This window comes from Palaemon carinicauda, chromosome 9 (genome assembly GCF_036898095.1).
Source record: "Palaemon carinicauda isolate YSFRI2023 chromosome 9, ASM3689809v2, whole genome shotgun sequence".
Taxonomy (NCBI): Eukaryota; Metazoa; Arthropoda; class Malacostraca; order Decapoda; family Palaemonidae; genus Palaemon; species Palaemon carinicauda.
In genome coordinates, this window is record NC_090733.1 from 115,083,773 (window position 1) to 115,095,113 (window position 11,341).

Genomic DNA, 11,341 nt, shown 5'->3' on the forward strand with positions numbered 1-11,341 from the left:
TATACATATATATGTATATATATATACAGTATATATAGTATATATACATATATATGTATATATATACATATATATATATATATATATATATATATATATATATATATATATACTGTATATATACTGTATACAGTATGTATATATATGTGTATATATACACGTATAATATATATATATATATATATATATATATATATATATGTGTGTGTGTGTGTGTGTGTAAAGTGTTTAAACACTAGGGCACACTGTTGTAACTTATTTCTCTTACGCTTGTTTTGCAAAAGGTTTTATAGTTTATATAGGAGATATTTATTTTAATGTTGTTACTCTTCTTGACGCATGACTACTCGGTCTCTCCCCAAAACCTTGGGTAAGGAGTGAGAGGGGGTACCCCGAGAAGTGCACTCAAACACATGAAGGCAAACCCATTTTGTTCCATGAGTTATACATAAACAAGTATACATTCCCTCGCAAAATCATATAACTGTATACTGTACTGTACTTCAGGCATTCATACACTTTGGGAAGAATAATACAATACCCTTTCGATAAACTACTGTAGTTTCTAATAAGAAAAGAGTCAGTTACAAAATTCGCAATTTGATCAGTAATTGATATCGAGTTGATTAAATGGGTTGTGAATTATCTATAATCTTACTTGCTACTTTGTACAGTATGGAAGGCTTTGTATGTGAGGACAGATAATAATAATTCTCCTTCAGTTTGTATTCAGTCTATAACATATATCTGCAGATCGCAGACATTTCTTATGATTTTCCTCTAAATTAAAAAATACATACATTACTTAGAGAAGAATAGAATGTATCACAGATATCAGCCATACCTTGAAAATTGTATCCTAATCCTATATACTTAATATATTAATATAAATTTGCAAAATACCATTATTCTTCATATATTGCTCAGAAAATTCCAAGACGAAAATCGATTTTCATCCACATATCTTTTGAACAAGAACACAACGACAACATTGATTTACGTAGTTGTTTGGAAAGTGTCTCCAAACTAAACATCTTCAACTAACAGGAAATGACGCATGAAGACTTCTCAAGGAACTGGTGAACAGGTATTTCGAGGGTCGTTTCATGAAAAGGTAATATACGACTTATTAAGTCGAGGTCTTGACTTTGCAACAACTCTTAAAGTTTCATGATGTGAATCTTCTTTTTTTTTTATTCTCATTTGATATGACACCTTTTTTCTTCTCTAGGGCCTTCTTCACATGTGCCTTTTTCAGACCTAAACATCTCCTTTATTTTTGTCATCCGCTTTCTTGTTTTCTTCAAATTTCCTGTCGTATTTCTGAGCTGCTGGCATGAACGACCACAAAATGATGCTAGCCAGCAACATCAAGGAGATGACCCACATGCTTGTGTTGTAACTCCCACTTTGATCTCGTATGACTCCTGGAAGAATATTGGGAAACGAACATACATGTATGAAAATGGTTCATGAATAACTGAAGGCAAAGAAAACTTTTGTATGGCGAATAGTAATGAAAATATATACAGTAAACTGCACTATATTCTAAAGAAACTGTAGATATATTTGCTTGATAATCATTGTAAACTCCATGTTGTTATTTAAAATTAAAGATGACTATATGTCAGAACAAGATCTTGCTATCAATGGACTATTAACATTCCGAGAGACTTCTTACTGTTGTAATTATTATTAATATTCTTACTAGCCAAGCTACAGCCCTGGTTGGAAAAGCAGCTAAGGAATAAGGAATTTAATAGACTGCAAGTTTCTGTCCAACAAATTAAGAAGAGAGTCAGCAGTTGAAACCCATACAGGACAACAATATGGTAGGATGAAAGAATTTCCTCAGAATAGACTTATCACTAAAAATCTTAAAAAACTTTCTCAATAAACCCTTTTTTTATTGAAGAAGAAAAATACCGAATGTGCTTCTAAAAAGAAAATTTACAATCATGAATCACACCTAAACTTTTAAATGAGTTGATAACTGTTGAAGAGATATTGTTAATACAAAGATCTGGAAGTTGAGGAGCTACTGTCCTCGACCTACCTGCAATCATATTTTGAGTTTTGTTAGGGTTCAACTTCATGCACCATAATTTGCACCATGTACTGATTTTAGCTATATCTATATTATGGGATTCAGAAACCATAGATCTACATGCAGGATATGGAGTTAATGTAAAGAAAGTAGCATCATCTACTTATCCATCGAACTGTTTTTAGGGCAAAATCTTGGAGTCTTTATGTTAGTTTTTTACTGTCTTGTACAAGATCAAAGAAATTACTCCCAGTTTGTAATTATCAAATATTTGTTACAAAATTTTTGATTAAGTTTAAAACGTTCCTAAATATTGTTGCTGATAAACAAACAGGTATGATTAATGCAACTTACAAATAACGATTACAATAGATTCTATTCTATATCAATTACTAGTGTCCCTGAAAGTTACCCTTGTGTAAACCAGTTACGACTTTGAACTTTTAAATTCCTTTACTACAATTTACAACTGATTGAAAAGACAGTATCAAGATCAGCCCATAAACAAATTTGCAAACAATCTTACTGAAAATCATCTCTACCAATAGTGGTCCTATTGCATCAGTTTACTAACCAAAAAGTCCTTCTCCAGATTTGTCCAGCCTCTACAATGGCGTTGATTCTTACAACCCATAACTAGATCTAATTTCTAAGACATTTCCACTGTATTGAAATGTCCTCACTGCAACTTTTAACTAACCGATATATTCTAAGCCTGTCAATACTGCATTGTTAGCAAATTATACATAAATACTCCCTGATGAAAATTATCTTGCTTGAATCGTAACTTAAAAAATAAGACTTTATTTAGACTTACCAATAATTGGTCCAAATGTCATAAAACCCACAGCTACCATAAAGCAAGAAGCGCCAAACACAGGAGCGAGGTTCTCTAGTCCCATCACAGAGATCATAACTAGATTGTAGAGTCCCATGTTCATACCAACTCCTGTTCCCCAGACTCCCATGATGGCTAACATCCAAGGGAGGTCGGTTAGAAACGGGAACACTGGCGAGGAATGATAAAGAAGATTAATTGATTTCGTTTCATGAACTGGTTAAACAATAAATAATTATGAATAGTCAATAATGAGAATGAATGATATAAAATAAGTCTTTATATTCTGTAACTCAGAGTTTGAGGGATCTTTGCTTTAGAAAATATAAGGGATGAGCACTAACTATGACAAAAAAAATTTAGGATGTTGACAAAATGGTAACAGCTGTAAATATAATTTTTTTTATGACTGACTCAAAAAGTAAAGTATAGAATACTCACCTGAAATTAAAACAAGAGGAATACACTTGTATAATTACAATTACTTTACCTCTTGCCAATAGTTAGTGTTACAGTTTGATAAAAAAATATTAATAGACAGAAGTAAGGCAGAAACATATTATGTATTTACTTTAGAAAATGTGGTACGAAAATATTACTGCTGTACATCATATTGATTACATTCCTAAACTCGTCAGAAATAATGAACTCTTACAATATTATTGAAAATTAAAGTCAGTTGATTTACATATCGATGTAGGAAAATCATGAGTATTCTAAAGGCTTACTGGTGTGATTGATTTATAAAATTTTTAGAAAAATCTGAAAAATATGTATTAAAACTAGAACCTCAAGCCTTGACAACTAACCTACAACACCGATGAAGATAACAATGAATCCACACATATAACAAGTCTTGATACTGAATCTTTTGCAGTCTGACAGAAGGGAGACCATAATCCTCATCAGGAGATTACAAACGGCTGATGTAGAGACGCACCAGGCAGACTGCTCCAGGCTGTGTCCTGCAACCTGCATAGCAAATGGTACCATCATAATGAAGTTGGTAAACCCGTTTATACAAAAAGTAGCCCCTAGTGATATGATGAGTGCTCTGGGTGACCTCAAGATTCTCAGGTCAGATATGGTTTGTTTAGCCACACGAACTATTATCTTCCAGAGTGTTTTCTTTTCCTTGTCCTCAATAGTGTCTTCCTGGTTACAATCATCATCTGCAAAACCAGCTCCAAGAGCAGTGATATCTATTGTGGAGACTGCCATGGATGAAGACACTGATAATCGAGATATGTCACTGAACTGATGGTCATTTCGCTTGCGCAGAATTCTTGCGTGAGCCATTAATTCTGCTAATTCGACATCCTTCCCTTCTAAGGTATATTCGAAGGACTTAACTGAGTGAGATTTCTTTAATGGGCCAATGCCACTAACTTTTAGATCTTGCTTCTCATTCAATAGAGGAGTGTCACCTTCCTGGTGAATAGTTTTGGTCTTGGCATCTTTCCCAGTGTGCTTCTTTAAAGGGCGGAAAAGCGAGGCACCTATGCTTGCATTCAACATGATTGCTGCTAAGAGCAAAGTGGCATTCCGGAAACCATATTTTTCCTGGAGAAACTGCACAAATGGAGGAGCCAGAATCTGGCCTAGGCAAATACCAGCCATCATAATAGCGTTGGCCACTCCCCGACGATTGGTAAAGTAGTGAGGCAATATTGTAAAGCATATACAAGTAACTGAACCTCCTCCAGTACCTGCGGGAATATAAGTAACGAATTTATTGAATCAAACTTTTGTCAAGGATCTTTCAGGTGGCAATTATCAATATATGGAAATGATTTTAATTTCAATTAATATAAATTTTATTGGCAATACTGTAGTGAACAAAAACTACTCTATAGTAACCTTAGGTCTATAAAGGACATTTGCTATTGTATAACAGGATTATATACCACATTCCTAATTCTTCTTTTCATTTTGAAATACAATTCAACAACCAAGTAATTTGGGGATTGTGTGGCAAGATGCTGTTGTTCTAATTAAAAAAAAAAAATAGTTTCCTGCCATAGTATATCTCTCATTGTCAAATACTTCATGGGTGATCGTAACTCTCAGACTTCTAGACAGACAAAAAACTATTAAATTATTTTTCCCCTACTTTATTTCTTTCTTTATTTGCATACCTTCCTAAAATTCTTTTCAGATAGAATTCTTGAAAAAGCCAAAAATTCAATTCAAGGATACAATGTTTTATTCAATATTGTGGCTATAGGAGCATGGGATTTATGTGCAGTTGGACACAGGAATCCCTGGCACTCTTCGCTCTAAGGAAATGCACCTTGTCATACCCTTTCTGGCGTTCTCTTGTATTTAGCCTAATCCACTACCTCTACCATCGCTCCCTTCAATCTGTTTGGTTACTCGCCGCCCAGTAAGTATGTGAGAGGATACACTCCCTCAGAGTGAGGTGTACCAGAAATTCCTGTATCCAACTGTACCTCAATATACATATATATAAAAAACTTACCACACAGAATGGAGTAAGAGAAGAATAGGAATTCAGCATTAGGAGCAAATGCTGAGATGGCAAAAGACAAGGCTGTTAGAGAAGAGCCCAGAATAGCAATATTTCTCCATCCAAATTCTTGGGTCAAAGGCCTAGTTATAAGGCCAACGATGTTCCACATAAAACAATGTAAGTTGAATATCCAGGCTGTCTTGGTAGACGACGTCCCTAGGTCTAGGAGATATCGGGAGAAGAGGATGCCGAAGCAGGGCGAGACCATTGGAATTAAGCTCTGCAAACAAAAGGAGCAAATACTTTAGATCATAGCATGAAGAAGAAATTCTTGGGAAGAAAATACATGGTAATAATAATTAAGATACGTTGTAAACGTTAATGAAACTGTGTCACGGTTGTCAAATACAGACAAATGTAATGACACTGCTTTAAAAATATAAGGGATGAGCACTAACTGACTAATATTCTCTTTAGAATGGTATAGAAGGCAAGAGAGGAAAATAATTGGTAGAATTTAGGATGTAAATAAAAAAAGTTATGAGCAAATTTCTCAGATGGCACTTCAGATAAAAGAGTATATTGCTTGAAACTAACAACTCTGGCATTGTATAAAAGAGATCATAACAGGAAAGGGTTAAAGAGAATCAAAGTGTGAATGCTGTGCAAATTAAAATTGAGACAGATTCAAACTATGAGGAGAACGTTGCATGATATACTGTATTGACAAGAGAAGAAAGGTATTTTTTACTAAGTAATTACTTTCGCCAACTTCGTTGTTCTGATAGGTGTGCGTGTTTATTTGTCTGCATGCGTGTTTGTGATTCGCATAACTCAAAAACTGATTGATCGAATCTCATGAAATTTGGTGGGATGATTGGCCATAATCCAAGGACAATTTGATTTGATTTTGGGAGTGATTGGGTCAAAAGTCAAGGGCAAGGTCACATAAAGGTAAAAAACGTCTTTTTGCTATATCGTGGTCAATTTTCATCCGATTGGCATGAAACTAGTGGCAAAATGTATAAATTTCAGTTGCCTATCTTGTGATGTGGCGCTGGCAAAAATATGCGCTCTACCAGGTGCCCGTTCTAGTTCTCTTCTCTTAAAAGTTGAAGAGCTCACAATAACTTTGATTAGTTAAACCCTGAAAATAATTATAAATAATATCCCTCCACTCAGTGATTCCAACCATAGATCAGCGGTGCAACACCATGCCAACACTGTATCCCCTCAAACATGGCAAAAAAAAAAAAAAAAAAAAAAAAAAAAGGAGAGAAACCAAATATTCCGCTGCATATCCCTAGAATAATAACACTTACGATAGTTCGCATGTCAATGGTTTTACACTTGCTTGCCTCAATAACAGTGACTGATTTTCTAAATCTTCATTCCATGTTGAATCGTGGAACTTCAGAAGTTCAAACATGCAGTGAATGTTTTTATGTTGAACAAGCTAACACGAGTCTCTTTATTGTTTATATTATGACATTTACTTTAACGTTGTTACTGATCTGGAGATATTTTGTATTGTTTGATCATTGCTTCTCATATAGTTTATTTGTTTCCTTGTTTCATTTCCTCACTGGTCTATTTTTCCTTGTTGGAAGCCTTGGGATTTTGTGTAGGCTATAGTAAGAAATTCAAGCAATCCTTCCATATACATTTCAGAATAAATAGGTGGTGACGTCATAAGTGACGTTATTAACGATAAATATATAATTTACAATTTAAATTTTCATCAATTCTTGGTGCTGTATGCAAAGTTATGAAATAAGAACAAAAGAAAATAAGACTCCTGGTCATTTTCTGTTGATGACAATCTTAAAATAGTACAAAATAGTTTAAATTTTGAAACAAAATACCCCGTTACGTTACTAACTGTAAAAAGTTATCCCCATGCGCACTTTGACAGGATTTTGGATATGTTAATTTACATAAAATTCCCTTTTTTATACCAAATTCATTAATATAATATTTTTTTCCGGGTTCAACCCTATTTTTTATTGGACTATTTCCATCTAGGCCCTTCCAAAGGAGGAGTTTGTTGACTATGGGAAAATATCCGTTAAATGATTGTCATTGCCAGTTAATTGTTGGGTTTCTATTCTATGACGTTGTTTATGACCTTTGAGTGGCTCACATTTGGCATTCAACCGCTTTCAGCCGCCTCATGACTCTCATAATCAATGTTTATCGATGTCAGCAAACCTGTGTAGTATGACTTTCCTCGTGCTTGGTTTTCAACTGCTTGTATATATAATACAATCGAATACATTTTCATATCTTAGGCTCTTTATTTTTCATCAGTTTTGTCCAATATCATTATAATTAATATCATTATTTCTTTATCATAAAATTTAAAGTAAAAAATGAGATTAGCTTGTTAGAAATTCTTTGTCATAACATTTTCATTTTGGCTGCTGTATCGTTTTTTTTTTTTTTAGATTGCCGTTCCCCTATTACAAAGGTCCATTACTGGATACCATCCAACCACTCAATTTAAAAATAAGTTTCATTATATGAAATAGTAAATACAAAAAAGATACATTCTCTGCATTTTCTTTGTATTAATACGTAAAAGTCAACCTTGGTATTACAAGCACGATAGCTTCAACACAACCCTACGTCCCACCCTTGCTGCAACACTATAGCACTAAGCGTTGATGTAATTGTCTTATTAAAATGGAGAAATTTTCCTTGATAATAATAATAATAATAATAAAAATGATAATAATAATAATAACAATAATGATACGGATTATTAAAACGGAGAGAGTTTCCTTAATAATAATGATAATAATAATAAGAATAATGATAATAATAATAATAATAATGATAATAATAATAATAATACGGATTATTAAAACGGAGAGTTTCCTTAATAGTAATAATAATAATAATAATGATAATAATAATAATAATAACAATAATAATAATAATAATAATAATAATAATAATCATTATTATTATTTTATCATTTATTTATTATTATCTTTATCATTAAAGGTAATCCGGTTCACTAAACAGTTTGACTTTATGGATTGACTTCAGTTTAATAAATACAGTCAAAATAATCTGGAATTAGATTTAAGTATAATTTTGACGTTTAGATGAACTTATTCATTGCAGAATATATCAAGAGATCTTGGTCATATATATATATATATATATATATATATATATATATATATATATATATATATATATATATATATATATATATATAATGTGTGTAAATAATCTGAACATTAACTTTGTCAAAAAAGTTTTTACATAAAGTCAAAATGAACATGCACATTGAAAGCTTTCATCAAACAAATTTATAAAGTGATTGAAAGTTAAGAAATATTCTGAAATCTAACGTTCGAATAAATTCATAGAAATAACATTAACACTGGAACTTATTTTAAAATCTTTCATCCAAAAAAAATACATGAAAAGAATTTCAAAATGAATAAAAGATTCCAAAAGCCTTCGTAAAATAAATATATTAAAAATATCATGAGGATTATCAATAGTAAAAGTACTAATTAACATACCGTAATCAAGAAGCACCCTAGGGCCACCATCCACCCCCAACCCCCATCTGGGGGTAGCGCCTCCTTTTCTTCCACTTCAGTAAGCCTCTCTTCATTTTTTTCTTCGTCTTCTTCCTTAAACATTTCATCATACCTTTGTTTACATTCCTCTGTGTTATTGTTGTCGAATGTACCCTCGGTAATAGACGTCATATTGAGATTGTTCTTCTCAATGTTCTCATTGTTCTTCTCAGATTCATTGCATGGCAGCCCACTCGTAGGTCTGAGTCCGATTGTCACGCGGGTCGCTTCTTCAATTTCTTTTTGGACACCCATCTTGCTATGATCTTAAATTCACTGTAAAAAAATAAAAAATCCTTCTTATGTTTTCATGACGGTTTATTTATTACGTCACTATTTCGAAGCTGGTTCAATTGAAATTATCCATTCACGCGTGATATCAGTTTTAACGTTGAATCTTACAAGACCGAAGCGATGATTTCAATACGCCAAAAAATACGATATTCCGAAAACGTAATTTTCTAAATCATCATTGCCGTGTTTCAGAGAGAGCGAGATGAACCTTTTCCGTAAAATCAATAGTCAGTAAACGGCCAAAAACAGCCCAGATCAGAAGTGACTAAACGATCAAATTCGAGTCACCTTAGACCGGTCAACTTTTTCTCCTTCGCTGCTTCTATCCTTAACTTGAGGCTGTTGGTTCGGCTCATGCTGCCACTCTACTACCAATCCTCTCTCGAGTTACCTAAACTTTAACTACGGGTGCGTTCAACTCGCTGGCCCAGGAGGAACGGGACGACCTGGACATGTTCGGAGCGTTTCTTTTAATCTAAGGCATACATTTCAAATGATCAGCCCCAATTAAATACAACCGAACGAACGCAACGATTAAAAATTGATTTCTGAAAAGTTCATCAGTATTTATCAATAGCTAGCTAGCTAGAATAATTCATTCTCGAATTACTCAGCAAAGGGAGGAAATTGTACCGAACGATTTACGTCACTGCTCAAAGAACAAAACAATACGTAGCCATTAGACTTGCAGGAAGCTGCACATGACAACACGAGGATACTTGTGCAAGCGTCGGTGAGCCAAGGTCAAAAGACGTCACGTGTCATTTAAAAACACGTGCAAGAGTTCGCAGATAGTAACCAATTATTATTCTCAAAATAAAGAAAAAATTCTTAGAAAGAGATAAATGGTGAGAGACAAAGGAACAGAGAACGAACTCGAAAGACACACTGGCAAAGAATGACGGGGGTGGTTGGCAAAATAATTTAGTTGGCTGTTGGACGACATTTTTGGCACAGTTTTTGGAGGTCATTGCTTCCTTTCAGAATGAAAGTGTTATGTCATGGTGATATTTCAACTCGATATTCATTTGATGTGAATAAAGTGCACTTATTATTTTTTAAAGATTTTGAATCGACTCTAATTATTATTATTATTATTATTATTATTAGCTAAACTAGAACCCTTGTGGGAAAAGCAGGGTACTGGGTGGTATATTGGTAACGTATACGCCTAGCATTCCCATGGCAGCAGATCGATCCTAGCCCGGGATCGTGAGTTTTCGCTGTTTACTGGGGAAGCCACTGCTGTGGCTATGCACCCTGGTGGGAGGTTAGGCTTGCCCAGGTGACGTCCTGGTGAGCATCTATTCTGATGAAACTGGAACTGAAACCAGAGACATTTACCTTACCTTTATAAGCGGAAGGGTTCTAACAGGGAAAAATAGCCACTCGAGGAATGGAAATTATGAAATAACAACAATTTTGGTAATAAACAGTTGAATTAACATATTTTAAGAAGAGAAACAACATTAGAAGAGATTTTTCATAAATATACTATGAAAAGAGACTTGTGTCAGCCTGTGCATCATAAAAAACATTCGCTCCAAGTTTGAACTTCTGAAGTTCAACCGATTAAACTGCCCGATTAGGATCATTCCACAATCTGATCAAAGCTGGAATAAAACTTCTAGAATACTTTGCAGTATTTACAGAAAGTAGATGGAATTCCAAGAACAAATTCTAACAAAATTTCAGGAAATGTTTTGTGTTTTAGAACTACCAACACAATGAAGGGCTCTACAAGTTGGCAACAGTTTAAACAGAAATAAAAGCCGCAACAAAGTACAAAAGGAGAGAAAGAGGGGGTTGGGGTCGGGGAGGGGGGGGGGGTGCCTTCTATATACTAAGTTAGTATCTTGCCAAACAATTACACATTTTATTCATTCTACTTCGTTAGAGTAGAGTTCTCTTGCTTGAGTGTGCACTTGGGTACATCGTTCTATCTTATTTCTCTTCCTCTTGTTTTGTTAAGTGTTTATAGTTTATAAAGAAATTATTTATTTTAATATTGTTACTGCTCTTCTATTTTTCCTTGTTTCCTTTCCTCATTGAGCTATTTTCCCTGTTGGGGCCCCTGGGCTTGTAGC

General features: G+C 33.9%; 1 protein-coding gene across 3 annotated transcripts in view; it reads right to left on the minus strand.

Annotated features, from left to right (window-relative positions):
* Positions 1-543: 543 nt before the first annotated feature.
* LOC137647068 (monocarboxylate transporter 12-B-like) overlaps positions 544-11,341 on the minus strand; it is a 56,928-nt gene continuing 46,130 nt past the window's right edge. Inside the window, exons 1-6 of one of the 3 annotated variants that reach the window (XM_068380234.1) lie at positions 9,543-9,614; positions 8,901-9,236; positions 5,368-5,638; positions 3,695-4,594; positions 2,865-3,056; positions 544-1,427 (exon numbers count right to left, since the gene is read on the minus strand). In XM_068380234.1, coding sequence (XP_068236335.1) covers positions 1,261-1,427; positions 2,865-3,056; positions 3,695-4,594; positions 5,368-5,638; positions 8,901-9,215 — 1,845 coding nt within the window. In that variant the 5' untranslated portion in view covers positions 9,216-9,236; positions 9,543-9,614 and the 3' untranslated portion in view covers positions 544-1,260. Of the gene's footprint in view, positions 1,428-2,864; positions 3,057-3,694; positions 4,595-5,367; positions 5,639-8,900; positions 9,634-11,341 lie in introns of those variants that run through there. The other 2 variants (XM_068380233.1, XM_068380235.1) reach the window with 2 other exon arrangements.